This window comes from Motacilla alba, chromosome 1 (genome assembly GCF_015832195.1).
Source record: "Motacilla alba alba isolate MOTALB_02 chromosome 1, Motacilla_alba_V1.0_pri, whole genome shotgun sequence".
Lineage (NCBI taxonomy): Eukaryota > Metazoa > Chordata > Aves > Passeriformes > Motacillidae > Motacilla > Motacilla alba.
The window spans coordinates 74,270,312-74,289,870 of NC_052016.1; the positions used below are offsets into that span (position 1 = coordinate 74,270,312).

The following is a 19,559-nucleotide window of genomic DNA, read 5'->3' on the forward strand; positions in this document are numbered from 1 at the left end:
CACAAAATTCAAAGTCTGCACATGCTTTGGTAATTGTGTGTATGACAGAAAACACATGAAGTGCTACTGAATGATGTAGTAGTCTATGTCCTATATTTTACTACAAACAAAGAAAATTAGAACTGTTCTACATAGATCAGTTATGTCATATTATTTCAGAAGGTATAAGCAGTATAAGTAGAATAGGTGCTATTCTGTAGATGAATCTGAACCTCAAACATGAACTTCTGGTTCAGTCATGAACACTAATGATTATGCTTATTCAGTACACTACTTAAGTCTTAGAGAAACTTGTATTATTGCTTCTCTAATAAGTTTTTCAGCCTCTAGAAGGATTAGTTTATGTTCTTAGGTAATACAGAAATCCAAGAAAAAGTGACGTGTAAGTTACAACACATGAACCCAAGAAAAAGAAGGTACAGCAATTTCATTGTGATTAAAAATGTGACAGAAAATAAAACTCCTGAAAATATTAAAATATTTTTATAGTTTTTTAAAATGTTATTACTTCTCTTTTAAATAGTTGAAACAACTGAGCAATTTGGCAAAAGGATACATTTTTTTCCTGGGAATTAATGAATGCCTAGAAGGAACTGACAGTCGTAATTTACAATACAGAGCTTGTAAGGAACTGCCAGAAAATCTCTGGGGCAAAGGATGATGTTGCGTATTTGAAATGAGCGGATGATACACAGCCAATTAAAGATTGATTTATTTTGTTGATCATTTCTGGATCAAATATTGGAAGTATTAAATAATTTGTGTTTGCAACATATGTAATTGCTCCATTTATAAAATTTTATTATTATACTTACTTTTGAACTCCTGACCTGTTTGCAATATTACATATTTGCATTCCATGTGCAGAATTGCATTTTTCATAGTTCTTGATTTATGTTACAGTTTATATTGTACAACATATTTAATTAAGTCATGTTAATGGTATATATAATGTCTTCCAAGAAAATCTCTGTGGCTGTTTTAACAAAATAGATTATATACTGGTATTATGCATGCATTAGTCTAAAATTTAATGTTAGAAACTGATGCTGGATCTAAATAGGAAAATATGTTTAATTATTATAGAACTGCTGCTGGAATCACAATGTCCATGCTAAACATTTCAAATGTTCATGTGCTATAACTATGAAGACAAAGAATGATTAAAGTTAAACTTTACATTCTGCTATAAAGGCATGCCTTCATGCTAAATCAGTTTTCATACTTGGTTCATAGGACAAGCTTGATCCCATATATTATCCTGGAATAAAAATATTAAAAATAACAAAAATACATTTACAATTTTTGCAGAAACTACACAGCCAAAGGGAGAAGAGCTGTATGTTTTTCTTCCTTGTATTTGCTATTTTCAGAATTCTAAATACAATAGTATAAAGAGTTCATACTGCTAGTGACTAATACAACAAAGAAATCCACATTTTGATACGGAAGTGTAGGTATAAGGAGACTTACTTTGCTTATAAAATAATCTCATTTTGCCTAGAAGAAACCAAGAAATGATAATAGAAGATTCTAATCATTTAAATTACCCTTCAGAGGAAAAAAAAGGCATTTTATGAAGGCTTTGAATAGTTTTTCTGTTTGACTAAATTAAGAAGTTGTGCGTACATTTGGGCCCATTTATAAAAATTTCAGTGCTTGAATATAGAGAAGGATCATTTGATACAATTACTTGAGCAGATTTTTATTGTTGCCAATATTTAGCTTTAGAAAATGCATGTTTCAGCCAGAACACAAGATTAAAAGAGATTATCTGTTGCTATTACTGCATTTCCTATCCTCTTTTTACCAGTCTTTTAAATAAAGAAAAGACAGCTTTGCTGCGTGTCAAGAATCAAATGGCAGCAGATTTGGAGAGACTTCTAAATGACCGTGAGGTAATCTTCCTCTTTTAGCATTACTACCTTAAGTGCACTTTTTTGCTACTGGCTCTCAAACCATGGAGAAAAGAATGGTTTACTTTGGTTTGATTTTTTGGGGTTTTCTTGTCTGTGTCGTTTTCAGCAACACAGGTGACCATGTCTGTCGGGTACTGGGGAGGTTCTCTGTTGTACTCTCAGTTGTTAAATTTTCTCTGATAATTTATTGTCTCTGTTCTTTCATTTCCTTTGCCTTGAACAGTGTTTGGCGATTGCAAGCATTTAACAGGAATCTAGATAAACACAGTGAAATTGATACACATGTAATCTGCAAGGTCTGCATTTGCCACAGTATGCCTCAGGGATCTCTCTGTGCTGCCCAGTCCTTGCAGGCAAACATTGGACGAAAGCACTGTTCAATTCATTTCCCATACACTCTTTTGAATCCCTTTTCAACTCCAAAATAGGGGTTAGGGAGAGGAAACAAGACAATAGTTACACAGGTTTCTGAGAAGAGTCTGGGTACTCTTTTGTGTACTTACCTGAGTTTCATCTGAGCAAGAATCGGGGTGCTACTGGACTGGATTATACTCTCAGATCTAAAAGTATTAAAAATTGTGCCATTTAGGGAATCCTAAAGGCTCTTGTCAAGATTTTTATCTGAACAATCTTAAGAGACTAATATGTCATGGCATAGGAGAGAAAATCTGCAAATTAAATGACTGAAACAAAGGATGAAAATAAATGAAGTTTACTGCAGGAATCTGAGGATGTGAATAATACAACAGAATTTTCTGAAGCTAAAGAGTACTGAAGATATAAAACCAAAAGCTGACCTAAGCAGCTATTAAATCTTCTCCCAGAGTTGCTGAATAATTTGGCAAGGATTTGCAGAAAAAATACAACATTAACAAATCAGGAATGAGGAAAAACAGTACAAATTATAGATACAGAGTGATGGGACCTCGCTACCCACTTACCTATTCAGAAAGTGTTCATAGAGACATATCAATAGTTTTCTGACAACATCTTTCTTTTCTCTTACTGGTAAGAGAAAAGATGGAAAGATTCCTTTCAAAGAAGCTACAACTCCCCTAAATTATCCTGTCAGAGTTTGGATTATCACTCATTTTAAAACATTATTTTCATGGAAAACTGACTATCCACTTCCTGAAGTCTCATTCCACCTCCAAAATTCTTTTCCTTCATCTCCTTTTCATACTGTTCATCACATTCCCTTCTTAGATCAGTAAACCAAAATCCATGTCATTAATTGGTCCAAACTAGTTTGTCTCTCCCAAGCACTTAAAAAACTCCTTTTTGTTAGACCCAAAACAAAACAGTTTTGCTGGCAGCTGAGTCCAAGTGAGCCTCAATTTAAATGAAAACTACTAATTCTCTTTGCCGAGTTCCAAACCAAACTAATCTAAGATTTAAACATTTCTAAATAGTTTATAAACCTTACCATTATATTCATGCTTTATCATATTCTTATATTAATGGTATGAAAAATACTCTGAGGAAACATGATGTAATTGTATAAACATGTAGTGTTTTTTCCATTATTATAGGTCCTTGGCCTAATTTCAAATAAATTTCTTTCAAAATTTCCTGTTCCTAGTCTTTCTTTCCCAGCCAGCGGTGCTGCCAACTAGTTGTGTTCACAAAGCAATCACACTTGGGTGCCTAGATTTAGTAGTGTCATATCAATAAGCATGCATTGCAGCTGATTAAAAGCAGTAGAAAGTGATAAAAGAAAATTTTTGCCATGTTTTCTGAGAAAACTATAGCATTTCTAACTGAAAGCTATGCAACATTTTTTACATCCAAACTATATTAGCCCCTGTAAGTACCCTCATAAACTATTCCTGATATGCAGCAGTTTGCTTCTTTGTGTCATTTCATCATTCCAAATTTTAAACTCTGTCAAATGATCTAGGAAGGCTGGTGGAGGAAGGCTTGATTGAAAAAGAAAAGCAAATACTTGAGTCTGAAACAGACTTCTTCGATGTTTCTCATACCCTGAATGTTAAGAAATTGATCAAATATTTCCAAAATCAGTACTGTTTTCTGAAATTTCTTTTTATATTTGTTAAAAATAGGACATATTAGTCATACTGGTTTTGTCAAACTGTGATAATGTTTTTTAAAGATACCTCTGCAGAAAAGTATATGAATAAAAAATATGAAAAAGAAACATTAGAAGTTGCATGTTTGAGGGAAGAAAACTATGAAATGCCAATACAATGCACAAAAAAAATCTCCTGAGAAACAAAATATTAGCTAAAATTCTTTCAGGAAAATGTTTGAAAAGAACAGGTAGCTTTTGTGCTTGTGTGTAAGTTTAATTTTTGTCAATTCTGTTTATTCCTAATGCAGCCTTTTATTTTTTACTTCTAATGCAAACTTCTTCCAGTAGTTTTACACTTTATGAATTTCTCCAAAAGGCGGTTATCTCAGGTATTGAAATCTTTGTACAGGATAGTGAGTTAGTCTTTGACTATACTTCTTTGCCATCCTAATAAAAGATTTAAATTTGCAGTAACATCACAATTTTCCAGTAATTATCCTTGCTGACAGAAATAAAGAATACAAATTTTCTCACTTTGGGTTAGTAAAGGGTTAACTGCATTTAAACAGATTGCAATTTTAAATAAAACTGACAGGCAACCTGTAAATACAGACTCATACACTTTGAAAAAAAAAAAGTGAATTATGGGTTTATGTGTTTGGTACGTGCTGTCATGTAACAGGGTTACTATCAGCCTTGTTCAGTCATTGCACATACTAAACTGTCATGTCTTGTTAGGAATTACCTTGTTGCTCTCATGTTTGCAAGTAGAAACATTAGAATTCTTGAATAGATAAACTGAAGATATTCATAGTTAAGATAAAATGAAGTTTAGGTATGTTGCTAAAAGTACAAGCAAAATGCCAAAATGATGTTAATGCTGTCTTCCAGCAACGTGTTTCAATAGGTGCACAGTTTTGACTTAAGGTATTCTAGCCTGTGTGGTCTCAGACTGTATTAACTCTTTTTAATGGAATGCTAGAGTTTGAGGGGTTGGAAGGTTTTTTAATTTTTATCTCTTTGTGATATCAGCTACATTCATAATGCTTCTTTGGAGACTATTATAGCATTTTATACACTTTTTAAATAAAGAACTTACATTCATGATTAATCTTCTCTTTTCACAGATTTTAATTTTAGAAGAAGAAAGTTGAAAGTTATACTTTGAACCTTGGAAGAATTTCTGTAGGATTCTTACATGAGCTCTTTTATTACAGGAAAAAATTACACTAAATGTTAATGTCATAAAATAGTTCATTATTTCAAATTATATAGACATCTAATTTGATGATGAGTCTTATATTTTGCTGTGGGACATCAAAGTGAAAAATAGTTATTTCATTATGTAAAACCTTAAAAGCTTCTGTCCACCCATGAAGGAGAAAAAAGGAAGGTTGGGGTTTTATTCAGACTACATTGTTGGCCCAAATTCTGAATTGTTTCTTGGCCTGCTACTTCCTTTTCTGTCTGAATTAATTAGTAAATGAATGTGGAAAACAGTTTAATCTATTTTTTCATTTAGATCACTGAGAATCAGCTGGTAAGATAAAATTTCTTGCATTCTTCATGTCATTAAATGCAAACTTCCCTATTAGAGGGAGTTCAGTGGCATTATCGTAAATGAGCAATATCTAGGATGATGTTGAGATCATGTTGGAGGTGCATAATAAAGCCTTCCCAGTGCCCCTTGTCTTCTCTGAGCTCTCAGAAGTGTCTGGGGTGCATAGTATTTGGATGCCATTTGTACACCCCTTAGTGCAAGACAGCAAGTTAATGCAGCCACATTTTTCAGTTGATTTTAAAATAAGATATTTTCTATGTTTTGTCAAGGTATTATTTTTTAATTTTTTTTCTAGATCCATCAGAATCAGAAAAGCATAAAACATTGTTTGGAGGAACAATGTGGTCTCCCATAATCTTCCAGTAAATAGTGTGGGTTTTTTTTTTTTGTTTTTTTTTGAAAAAGGGATATTTCAGACCTGCAGAATAAGATTTTTTTGTATTATTATTTGTAGTGTCCATTCTCATTTTAATCACCATCTGAACCAATCAGTGAGAAGCTGAACTTCACAGTGTTGCCACTCTTAACTCAAATAACCAAACCACACCAACACCACCTTGTAGTTTTGATTCTTCCCACTAACTAATTAACTGCATGACCTGGCCCCATCTTTGGAACTTATTGCCCACGTGTCTTTGTATAGTCAGGGAAGAACGAGTAAGAAAGATGTTCCTTCAAAGAATAAATCCAGATTAAATTATACATCATGCCTGAGTTGACCCAATAGCTATAACACTACCTTACCCCTTTGCTCCTGATTCTCCTCCTCCCTCCTCCTGTTCCACCAGCTCTGATACACTTCTCATGTTGCAGTAGGACCATTCAAATCACTAAACAGAAACCTAACCTGGCGAAAAAAACCCTACAAAAGTGTATTGCTGTCTGTTAAGTTAGCAGTTTGAATGATCTTTGGAAAGAGTCCAGAAAAAAAAAAAAAAAAAAAAAAAAAGTAAAAAAATGTATATGTCAATATTACTTACCTGTGATAAAGAGGGCATTTTGTGTCCAAAACTGTATAGAACACCAGCTTGTGTGCCATCCTTTATCTGCATCCAAACATTATTCTTTTGTGCATATAAGGGGCATCTATAACTTAAAGGCACTGAAAATGCAGTTCTCGGTTAAGTGCTAAAGTTAAGTGGCATGAATCCACTAAATCTTTTTGGTGAAGCTCTTGATATGTGATTCCTTTTATCTAGTTAGTTGGTTTGGGGTTTTTTTTCTTTCCAACAGTCAGTCTTTGACTAAAAGGAATATTTACCATGATCTCTGTGATCCTGGCAATTCCATTGCCTTTCATGCTTGATGCAGTTGTTAGCATCTTGTAACATCAGAAGTGCAATTCTAGACTTTATCCATTGGCTTTCAAACTTCAGATGAAAACTTGGAAGGGCAGTCTGTCAGCACTCAGATGTTTGGCAAGAAGTTTTAGTAATAATTTCCTGAGGTTACATTTAAGAGGTTATAAATTTGCTATGCTTTGATGTATAGCATTGTACTATTTCTTCAGAAATTTAAGATGCAGATGTGTCATAATAAAGAAAACTAATAATGTGCACAATTAAATCTCTTTTAGCTTTTCCAATTCAAACAGTGTAGAAACCGAGTTCTAAAATCTTGAAAATTAACTAGCTGGGGTTTGTATTTTTAATGTGAAGTTCATAATCCCTTGGGGTTTGGGAAAAAAAAAAAAAAAAAAGCAGAGCAAGTAGAATAAATGGAGTTCTTTTTATGTTTCAAATACTGTCGGAGATCTTAAAACAAAAAAAGAGACAGTGGTATAAGAGACACCAGTAGAAGACTTTAATAGGTGTTTCTTCAAGTCCTAAGATCAGTTCAAGTCCTAAGATCAGTTTCTGTTTGTATGAATATAAAGGACTTCATTTACACTATTTTTTAACTGCTTGAAATCACCAGTATGTGATGCAGTCTGGCAACGCAGTAATTTTTAACCTAAAAAAGTAAAACTAATACTATAAAATCATTTTCATAAGAAATAGAATGGTAATATTTATTATATAAATGCTGCAAATCCAGGCTGTTTACAATAACCATTAATTTCCTGCAGTGCAATTGTTTATGCAGGCATGATTCATTATCAGCCCATGAATATTATACACCAGGTAAGAAGATATGACAACCTGCTGATATTTTGTCTGCTTTACACATCTGTGCACTCACCCTACATTAGCAGCTGTGCATACAAGTGATAGAATGTAAACTTGCTGAACTAGTCACCTGCCTTATTGACACATTCATGTGTTACCGTGCCAGAGCTCTTCAAGTGAAGTTAGCAACCAGAAACCAGGCTCTGGCTGTCTGCTAGGGGACAAAGTAGAAAACATGTAGTAGTAGTTTAAATAAACCTGGTTGATATCAATCAGTTAAATGGCTACAGACACATGGAGTTTGATTGCTATTTGTTTACTTAAATCCATTTAGCTTATGTCAGGAAATTGTTGTGTCACTCAAACTGAGTATTAAATCTGTCTAAATATGTGTACCTGAATTGGTAGGAATCTTCAGCTCGATTGGGTTCAAATTTATATTGGTTAACTGTTGCAAACTCTTATTCTATTTAAACCATATTAAAGAATAAAAAATTCTTAGTGAGCTGTTCTCTCTGAAAATAGTCTACCAGTTTAATATTAAAATGCTAATTGCCTGAGCACCTATTGTGGTGAGCTTACGTTCCAGCTGGCAGGTGAGGAGCATTCCACGTGTGATGTGTAACTCACCATTTACGAGTAAACCTAATGCTTTTCCTTTAAAACCATGTTACTCTTTCCTCTTCCCAGGTTTTCACAGTTTCTTATCAATATGTCAAAACAATCCTATTTATTAACTGAATATTTCTGTGGCCTTCACCACTGTAGCTGTAGCTGAACACCTGTCTCACAAATATTATACCCTCAAGTTAAGCGCAAAACTATTACTATCCCTGTTTTGCAGAAGCAATAATCAAAAGAAAAGAAATGGTGCTTTGTACAAAACTCCCGCATTTATGGAAGAGGTTAAGAGTTCATGTGTCCTAATGCAGTATCTTACTCACAGCCATTTCTTGTTTCTTACATGTCTCTGTTCTAAAGCCTGAAAAGAAAATCTCCTTAGTGTTTATTTTTCCTAACTAGACACAAATTAACTCTTTTCTCTAAGTCATCTTCTTATATCGGAACTGATTGTATTTTGGAAGCAGTTTCACAAACAATTACATTTTCTCTTCGTATCATTCTGAGAATTGACATATTTTTTTAATCAGTGTCTACTGAAAAAGGCCACTTTCCAATGCCCTGCCAGTCTCTTAAAGATTAAATCTTAAAAACTAAATATGTGAATTAAAAGAAGTTTTTATTTAATCTGTAGGATGGATATTTTATATTTTTTATATAGTATTTTCTGGGAGAAATAAAAAAGAGAAATTGCACAACAGGCCAGACGTCTTATGTGAGTGAGATTAAAGGTCTAGTTTATTTTGTTCTAGGAAACAGAGGATATGGTGGGATGCAAGAAAAGGAGATAAGCATAAGGCAATATTGTGTAGTAAAAGTTAAGAACAGAAAACAGTTATTTCATTATCTTTAAAATGTTAAAATCTGACTTATTTTTTAGTGTTTGATAAATGGTTGCCAAATGCATTTTGCAAGTGTATTTAAGATTGGGGAGACTCCACGTGATCAAGAGGAGAAGCAGTTACTAATTAGTCATATTAGGATATGCATAGTTTGTGAAGGGCTCTAAGTGTTTTTTCAGAGCATCTATAAATTATCAGGCTAAGGTTTCCAAGGATTTACATAAATGCTTATGAATGTTAGATTTGAAACATGGCCACATGAATTTCAGAATTCCATGACATTGTTCCAAAATTTTAATGTCCACAGTGTTTGAGAATCCAGTAGTCTCTGTTCTTGCATTCATCTTGTGTCAGTATCCTGCACAAAATCCTGGTACTTCTCAATAGTTATCCTGTTTTTTTGCCCACAAGAGTGAAAGAAAAGTCAGATGTTTTTATTCTTTTTTCCTCTTTTGTGGAAATGCAAGGTGCCCTGAAATATCTTTGCTTTACCTTAATTTGACCATTCTACTCTACATTACCAGTTTGTCCTTCTTACTTTCGTATTGCCTTTGCGGACTACCCCTCACTGCTAAATTCTCTGTGCCCAGATTTTAATTCCATCTCAGCAATGACCTTGAGAATTCCAGATGAGTTTTCAGCATTTCATTATTAGTCATACTTTAAAGTCTGGCTGATACTATCCTTAGCTGTAATTAAGTTATGCCGAAGAAGATTGACTAGGAATAACCTAGGACAGAAAGCCAATATGTCGGATTTAGGAACCTGGAGAGTAGCAACAGCTGCCATCTGCAAAAAAACAGAGGTGGAGAGAAGTTCAGACGCTCATAAAAAGCTTTGGAGTCGTAAGGGGGAGGGCAGTACGTGTTTAATCAGGGATGGAAGCTTAGTGGATAAAAGGAGAAAACTGCTTTGTTGGGGAGAGGGGAAGGAAGGAGTATCTGCAGGGGTTGGGAAGACACGAATGAAAAGATGTGATTGGTAACAGGTGCCTTCAAACAATCTCAATCTCTGCCTCTTCCCCCTCTTTTCTGTGTAAAAAGATTGTACATGATAATGTCAAAATTATTTGTGTTTCTAAAGTGAGTGACTTCCTGCTCATCTATGTGCTGCAACTTGTTTTATATAAAAAAATGCTGATGTACAATGCTTAGCTCTCTTTTTAAATGTTAAGCCACAGAGTAATTATCATTTTTCTTATGCTACGTTTATGTTCCAAGATTCTAGTTTCTATTAATGTTCTGCATGTTTTCTAAGTAGATTACAGGAACATTTCTGCATCACAAGTAAGCCCCGGAGCTATTCTCAGCTTTAAGCTTGGAGAAACAAAGTGACATTTACATAGCTAAACGAGTGTAGAGAAGCTTCTGGCTCATTTTTTACAAAGAAAAATATGTTCCTAAGCAGTAGTTCTCATCTTTTTGTTATCTGTTTTGTTGCTGTCAAGCTTTAATAAACAGTGAATTCCAAATAGTACTGAATTTAGGAAGGACAGCACTGATTCTTTTCTTTGAGCTGTATTATTCATAATGTGTTACTATCTTTAATATATATTCTTGCAAGAATTATCTTTCAATTCACAGTGGTATACAGTAAGTAGTTGTGTGCTAAATAGGAGGTTTCATAGGCAAAATGCAACATATATTTAGATTATGGGATGGAATTGGCATGTGTATTTTAAATTATATGGTTTTGACAGAGCTAGAATCAATAAAGGGATAAACTTTTAAACAAGAAATTGTTAATTGTTGATTAATCTGAAATTGTTCAGATTTTCTCAACATGTATCCCATGTTATATTCTTTTTTTCCTGGATTGGCTGTGTATATTTCTGTGTCATTCTACTGCATATCCAGCTGTGTAAAATTTTTACTTTTGTACATTTCATGGTAGCATTTGACTATTACCAAGTGGAAAGTGAATTTAAATACTGTAAGAAATAGCAAAGCCAGGGAGAACTAAACTAGAATATTACAATTTAAGAGAATACAGTAACTTTTACATAATAATGTATGAAAATAAGGCTATTTTAGCACATTAGCATGTTAGCATCCATTTCCTGTTAGGTGAACTTATTGAAGAAAGCATATGAATAAATGAATATCACAATGGCTCAGATTAAAAAAAAGTATTTGGAGAATTAGTCCTAGTTACAATTACAAATATATTTCTTATCAACAATACAAAAGTGAAAGAACCTTAACAATTTGACATGCTAGTTCTGAATTATGAGACAAATTATTTCCTATTTTTGTTAATAAGTTAGATAGATTAAACTGTTAAGAACAAATTTAAGATACAGCTGAAATAGGCTGAGATTTTTATGTATCTAAAAAGACAGAAGCTGTTCTCTGCAGTGACTGGGACATGTTATTGCTGCCACAGTTCTAATGCATTCACCTTATAAAACTGGAAGTAGTTTGTAGAACCATATAGTCACAGATCTGTCAGTTCATTTTAAGGTTTTTATATGGACTGGGATATAGAGAACTAGTGAATTAAGTGTAATGCAGAGAAGTTATCAACATCCTGCATATGGTCTGGCATCTTTCCACCACCCAGTTATCAGCTTCATTTGTTTGATCAGGACATTTCATACTGTCTTCCAGTTTCCAGCTTTACAGTGTGTATCCATATGCCTTAGATGACCATATGTGCAATTCTCACACTGAAATTCTTGCTGACTTCTTGTATTTCCAGTACAGCTGCAATTAGGATGCAACTATGTCAAATACACTCTGCCTTACTTGAAGGATTGAACAATGACTTGTGATGTATTCTTGATTTTTTAGGCAGTTGCTAAAATCTTCTTTGAGCTCTGTTATGGATGTATATTCTACTCCTGATAGGCACAAGCCTCATAGTTGAAACTGAGTTTGCACCAGTTGTGCCACTGCTTCCTATCCATCTGCAGGCTTAAGTAAGGGAATGGACTGGCTGACCATTTGTTTCATTTAGCTGTCATGTTGAAATGGCACTTCTGCAGTGTCTTCCTCCTGTTTCACAATTTGTCATCATTAATGTTACTGTCCAGTGTTGTGAATTCGTGCTAATGGTGTTGGTCTTTTTTCCACTTCCAGCCAAAAAAGGGGACTGATCATCCATTCTAGGCTATAGCCTATCTTCTGCAGTATGTCTCTAGCAGAAATAAAACCCCTGAAGGACAGTTATAAAATAGTTCTTTGTGTGAATTGTCAGCGCTTCTGAAGAGGAGACATTGTAGATACTACTTTTGCTTGAGAGTCTCATTCCTTGATAATGACACGTATGTCTACTTTCTCTAGTACACTCCAAAGTTTGAGTACCATACTCAAACTTCAAAGTGCTGTATGTAAGTCATTGCATATGTTGAAAGGTTTAACCAGGTTTTGTTTCAGTCATCTAGTCTGTTGTTGTGCAGAAATATATTTATGCCGAGAATCCATACAGTGAACTTTGTTTACCTCCATTTTAACTGGTGAATTCCAGTGCTGTCAAAGATACTGCCAGTGTAAAGATCATCTGAGAAGTCAATTGTCAAGTGGCAAAGTGATAGAGATTGATCTTGCCTAATATAAAAAATATATCATGTAGGTATCTACACCTGAAAATCATCTAGGGATTTGCAGTCAGAAAAAAGAAGCAGGTACTATTATGGAGTGATTTACCATAATCTCATTTAAAATAAGCAAAGTTAATATCACTTTTGAATTTCTCACCAACAGCATTATAATGGGATCAGACAAGCTAGTTTGCCTAGGTTTAAATATTATTACTGAAGATATCTAAAGGTGTATGTGAGGAAATCCAACCAAGTATCCAGTCACATGTTCCAAAGCCAAACTTCAGTCAGTTATCACATGTTCTAAAGCCACAATGCAATCAGAGGTCTCACAAAGATCCCTATCCACCTTAGTATTAGCAATTAAATGACACAACTTTATTTCAATGTACCTTTACTTTCACAAAAGTTACAGTAGAAGTCTAAGAGGGATCCAAGTAAGGAACTGCACAAGATTTCATAGAGGGCAGTATCCTTAGTATTTTCTCTACCATCACCTGATGTGCCCATTAATCTTGATCCCAGTGAACACCTTGAGACAGTCAGCTGTGAAGATGGTTCCTTCTGAACCACCCTGCCCTACCTTCTTCCAGATTAAGATAATTTTCCCTCAAGGAGAAGATATTGGAAGTATAAAGCTTTATTTTTGTTTTTGAATCCTCTCTTGAACTTTTGTATATTGAACATGAACTTTTAATTCTTCAGACACTGAGAAATCATTCCAGAATATGCTCTACAGAACACTTCCAAATCGGTGTAACATTCTTAAATGCTGATTTAAGTTTCTCAAATCAAGGTTCTTTAACAAACCTGTAGCTTCAATTTCTGACCTTTGTTTTTCCCTGTGCAGACTTGTTTGAAGACTACAATAGCTGAATAACTAAGAGGAAACATGCATGTGAAGACAGATTGCACTGACTTGCCATGAACATGTTTTTCATGCCAGTACAGCTATGTTCCCTCACTTGTATGTTCTAACATATTTATTGTTTTTATTGTTAATGTTATTTTAGAAGTTAATGCAGCCATAATAGTCACCAGGCTGCTACATTCCAAGCCACTATTTGGCTTCCCCATCACGAAGAGTCCAGTCTCTGGACTGAAGTTGTGGTGCACTAAAAGTCTTTTTGTGAAGCAGTTTTTTGTTCAATCCCTTCCATGCATGGGGGGTGTACAGTCAAACTCCAGACTGGATACATATTTTATTTTGAGTTATAGTTTAACCACATGGGGACCATATGGCAGTTAAACTGAAGAATACCAGCTTTCCAAAGGAGGTCCTGACCATATATGCTTTGCTCTCACAGTACAGGAGACTTAAGGATTGGGAGTGAGAATACACGTCTAAGATTGTCACGTTAGTGCTTGACACACAAATTTTGAAAGACCTTAACTTTTGATCAGCATCCCTGGGGGAGGAGACCTCTAGTTTTATCCCTCTTTCATCTGATTTTTCTGACTTTGCCAGTGAATTTGGTTTTCTGTGCTATTCCTTTATGCTGTGTTCTTCTCTGGGAACACTTGTCAGTCATCAAAAATTCAGTGGTTCTGCCAGAACCTGATACATTTTCTAGGGCAGAAATCCCTTGTTCAGCTAATACGAGTTCTCTGCTTCAAAATGGAGTTAAGGTGAAGTTTGCAATTGTAAATTCCAAGGTGAAGTTGTGCTAAGGTGAAGTTTGCAATTGTAAATTCTTAAATATATGCAGTTGTAAATTCCATATAGAATTCCTAAATTCTATATGCAGAGCTAAAAGTAGAATGCCACTTGCCATGATAAAGGTTTGGTTAACTGGACATTCTATTATCAGGATCACTTTTGCTTTAGAGGACATTTACCTGAGTACAGTGACTGTGAGTTTTACTGCAAGAGGAAAGAGTCAGATGGATCTGGTACCCACTGGCTGCTTCTATGATTTTTGTGATATGAAAAAGCCATTCAATTTACCATTAGAACAAGCTACCTTGAGACCACATAGGTATATATCTCTTCCTGCTGAGAAGTTCCAACTGTCTGGTTTGATCTGTGTAACACTTCTTTTCAGGATCATTGTATGGAGATTATTTGAGGTGCAAGACTTCCCTGCCGTAAGAACCTAAGAATTGACATGTATGTGATTGATTCCTGTTAGCCAGTTACTTCTTCTTGAGACTGTTATTTTGTATCTGCTTCCAGAGCATGATAGATAGATAGATAGATAGATAGATAGATAGATAGATAGATAGATAGATAGATCTCATTAACAGCTTATATAAATTTACATAGTTATTATAACTGTATATACACATATATAATGTTAAGTGCTATTGCAAGCTTTTGAGTGCATACAGAGGATTCTTTCTTTCTTTGATTATAGTTACATGACAAAGACAGAAAGAAAAAAAAATTATGCTGTTGACAATTCACTGAAAAAAAATGAAATTACTATCTTGATACTATACTTGATTACAGTGCTTAATGTAGGCATTTGTTTCACATACTTCATCGGTTACATGATAAAAGAGCACCTTTTTATGCCTCAGTCATTTCCCAAGAGACAGTTCTTTTTCATTTTGTTTTGATGATGTAAGTCGTGGTTTTGTTATAATACCTAATATTCTGTTAATTTTGAATTAGGAAGACATAAGCTGCTCTTTTGGTGCATGTATGTTTGAGCATGTATCAAGGACATCAAAACCAATATTAATAGAGTTCCCTTTATAGTATCTGTAACTTGAAATACATTTGTATTTTATATGGCTTCATGCCTTATTTTTGCATTTGCTTATCTTCTAGTTGCATTGCTAGTTGAATCAAATTTTATCCTTTGCATTCCAAAATTGATCCATTTTTCTAGGTACTATTTTAATTATCCATAATTGACAGGTAAAATCTATTTTAAATAAACTACAGCTTATTTTTACTTCTAATTTAAGCTCAAACATCATTAGAAAGTCTCTGAATTTTCTGAAGTATGAGTAGGTAATACCCTTTTTTACCTTTTAAAAATGACTTACACTTCTTCGGTTTGGTTCTTTTAACACTATTTTAAAGGCTGATGATTTTCAGTTAGTTCCTCAAGACCAGTATTTAGCCTAATAAACTAGCAAGGTAGAATTTGGGAAATATTGCAAACCAGAAAACATTTTAATTAATGGACACTGTGGGAAAAAAGACTGCTGTCTATCCTTTTTCTGTACCTTAGTAAAGAGTCATAGAAACACTAAAGTTGGAAAAGACCTCTAAGATCATTGAGTCCAACCTTTATATCTCCTTCTCCGCTTGTATATTGGCACACAAAATTGCTTTTGCTATTTTTAACTAAGGTTGTTGGACATAACTTACCAAAAATAAATGGAAATGAGCAAGTAGCTTCTTCTGATACTATTTACAATGCAATACATGTTACCTTACTTCACCTCCTGCTACATCATTCCCAGTGTTCTCAGTCCATTCATTCTAATCAGTTACTTTGAATTCCAACTCCTTTTCTGGTTTTGTATGCAGAATTTTCAAGTATTCTTTTATAGTTCAAGTAATCTTTACTAAATATTAATTAATATCCATAAGTGGAATACAGGATGTTAGATTGTCCTAAAGTATGAATCTCTGTATGTTTTGGAAAACTCACCAAGTAGATAATCTGTGGCATGAAAGCTTGTTCTAAAATCACAGTTCCTTTTAAGAAAATAATTTGATACTTCAAATCTGTGTGCAAGGGGAATTATGATTGCACACTCGCTATTTAGGATCAAAGTTGTTTTAGGCAAAGTAGAAGCCTGAGAAAAGTAAATGATAAGGAGAGTGAGGTGAGAAATGGATTCAGCTTATCACAACTAAATTTAGGTATCAAAATGAAGGTGTCTGTGGTGAGGTATCTTTCTGTGCTTTATAGTTAACAGCAGCCTAATCAGCAAGACTAATGTTACAACACCAGTAGTGTCCCACTTCTGAACGGAGTCACTTTCCAAGCTACATTGTCTGTAATGGAAAATTAGATTCTTAGCTCGTGGTTAGATACTTATGTTTAGATACAGCAATTCAGGTGTTCTAAGTTTGAGTGAAATCCCAATTAATGTGTCACGTAGCTCATTATTTTGATTTTTGGGGCTTGTGCTTGTACACAGAGCAACATCCTTAACAAAAATTCATCAGGTAGCTGTGGGCGGACTTTCAAAATATTTAATAATATAGTCCTGATACTTGTTTGCGTGGGTGACACTAATTGTATGTAAGCACTGGTTTTGTGCCAGCTGCACAGGTTACTTTTTTCCTTTTGTTACCTTGACCCACTGTTTTTGCCAACTGCATTGTTTTCCATGGATCTGCACTGCCACGTCCCCACAGAATGTTGCGTAAGCAGTGAGTGGTTGCTTGTGTTCCCGTAGTTGGTGACAGTGAGACCAAAGGTGTAAAGCCAACCCAGGGAGGAGCTGGGTGAATCCACTCAGAGGTGTTGGTACTCATAATCCTCCCAAGAAGGATTTCTGTCTGGCTGTCCAAAGCTAAAGCCCTCAACCCTTGAAGCCTCAAAACAGTGACACATATCTTACGTAGCATGGCTTATGTTCCAGGAGCCAGCGTGGCAAAGACCAAATACTTCCCCAGAGAAATTGGGAAATGCAGATCTTTAGCAACACTGTTTTCTACAGTGCACTGAATAACTGAAGGGGATATTGTAAGTAAACTATTTGCACAGGTCTGCCTGGGCATAGAAAGATGGACTTGACACAGTAAAAAGCAGAAGAATTTTAATCATCCATTTCTCTTCACATCTTCCTTTACTTAGCTTATCCTGAAACTAGTATGTGTCCTTCTCCACAAAAGATTCACCATCTCCTTTGAACCCTCTACCTGTTTTCCCCTTCTTTCAGAAGGTCTTGTTCCTACTGGAACAAGTTCACATATTTCTGCTAAGTACAATCTCCAGAACTGCTTTTTCCTTGCTAGCTTTCTAGACCAGCTTGCTGGATTTTAGGATTGGAAAATGATACTTACAGAATCAAGGTGGCATGCCAGCAGTAGCAGGTACTCGTGACTGTTTAAAACTTAAAAGTGAAGGTAAGAATTAAGATTGTGTTCAGGAGCACAGAAATCTGAAGAGATGGTTAAAATTACTGCAGTTCAAGACAGGGTTTTGTTTTCAGCTTTTCCTTTGTTGAATACAGCAAATCTCTTGCAAATATGTTGTGGCAATTTTCTTTCCTTGTTTAGCAGTACACATACCAGTAATTCTGTTGGATTCAGTGTTTCTTGTGCTATTTATTTTGCCAAGTGGCTTAAGGTTTTTCTTACTAAATGAGGAGGGGGTTTAGAACAAATATTAAGACAACCTTAGCTAAATCTTCATGATAAATTTGGCTGTGCTGCCAAAATAGCTTCTTCGTTGTGGACTAATTTTTCATCCCCACTCCCTGTCATTCTTTCCTATAGTTTCACATTAGAGAATCCTCCTGTCACAAGGGAAGCTTGTGTGAGAGCTGACTCTCCAGAGCCTATTCCAAGTCTGAAAACAGACAGTGCTGTCAAGTACAGGACAGATTCTATTAAGTAGAGAAGACTTTACACTGCCAAGTGGATCTTGACACAAGAGAATTTGACCTTACACATACAAGTTGCAACTCTGTTTCTGAAATAAATCTATGTGACAGTTTTTGGGTTTTGCCTTGTTCAAACGTGCAACTATTTGGTCCACAGAATAACACAGTTTAAGTATAGGAACACCATTTGCTAATGTCAAAACATTGTTTGTGCACAACTTAATCTCCTGTGATGGTGTATTTATTTGCTGTATACTTGCTTGAGTTATTTTCATCAAGAAATTCTGTCTATGTGTTGCTTTGGCAACATCTTTGCAGAGTTTACAACTTTGAAAAACATGTTGGCATCAGCTATGCAGTCCTTTTAAACAGCTGCTCTGCAGTCATGCTGTTTCAACATGCCACCACACATGGCTGAATTATGCAAATAGTTAATATTAAATGACTGAGATACAAGAACAATTTGTACACTCGATAAAGCTGGTCTGTGGAGTGTAACTTCCATTCATGTAACTCAGTTAGTGTTCGACAATTTAAAGGCTTCAGCATGTTTCTTTTGACTTTGTTTTTTGTATTAAAGGCAGCAGTGGACAGAGAGAAGGTATATGGCAGGAGTATTTTAAAAGGCTGACTTTTTTTTAAAACTCATTACCAGTAATTCAGTGAAAATAGAATGTACATCAATGTAATTTTCCAGCAGGTATTAAATAGGTAAGATTTAACAAATACTTGTCATTCCGCTATAAACACAAACTACCCTTTTCTCATTGAGAAATGAGATAGAATGTTAATTATTTATAAGGCTAATACACTAACAGTGTTGCTTATTGAAGACAACACCATTTGTAAAAAGCAAGCAAACAAAAACGTTAATATTTTAAAACACGTAAAATTGTCTTAAAATTTATATTGAAAGGCTTTTCTACTGATCTTGCTGTTCTAATTCTACAGTAATGAATGCTCTAAATACTACTACTAATAATAATAATAATAATTAATGCTTTACATTCTGTAATTTATTTTATGGTCATTACATGGGGGAGGGGGAACATTAGGAGGTAGGTGTGGTGAAAGATGACAAAAGAAGATGCCCAGTTAAAGTCAGAAAATGCTATAATTTTTCCTTTATCACTCTACTGTACATTTTGAGTAATCTGTTTTGTTCATATTTAAGTATTAAGGAAAGATTACATTTTTAATTCAAATTGTTTTTAAAGCAAACTACTAGGATATCCAAAAAAAGGCTGCATTTCTATATGTTCTCATTCCTTTTTCCACACTGGAACTTTTATTTTTCACAGAACTTCTTTTCCATTCTGATCCTTTTTTTGTTGTACATCCTCTAAAGGTTCCTCATTGATTTTTCTTTTCTAATCTGGATATAAAGGAATATTTCTAGTAATGTATTTACAAAA

The 19,559-nt window shown here is 34.5% G+C and overlaps 1 protein-coding gene across 8 annotated transcripts in view; it reads left to right on the forward strand.

Annotated features, from left to right (window-relative positions):
* PIBF1 (progesterone immunomodulatory binding factor 1) overlaps positions 1-19,559 on the forward strand; it is a 109,825-nt gene that overhangs the window by 83,120 nt on the left and 7,146 nt on the right. For 6 of the 8 annotated variants that reach the window (XM_038127307.1, XM_038127324.1, XM_038127298.1 and 3 more), the window contains one exon: positions 1,814-1,898. In XM_038127307.1, the coding sequence (XP_037983235.1) occupies positions 1,814-1,898 (85 nt within the window). Of the gene's footprint in view, positions 1-1,813; positions 18,856-19,559 lie in introns of all 8 variants that reach the window. The other 2 variants (XR_005255779.1, XR_005255778.1) reach the window with 2 other exon arrangements.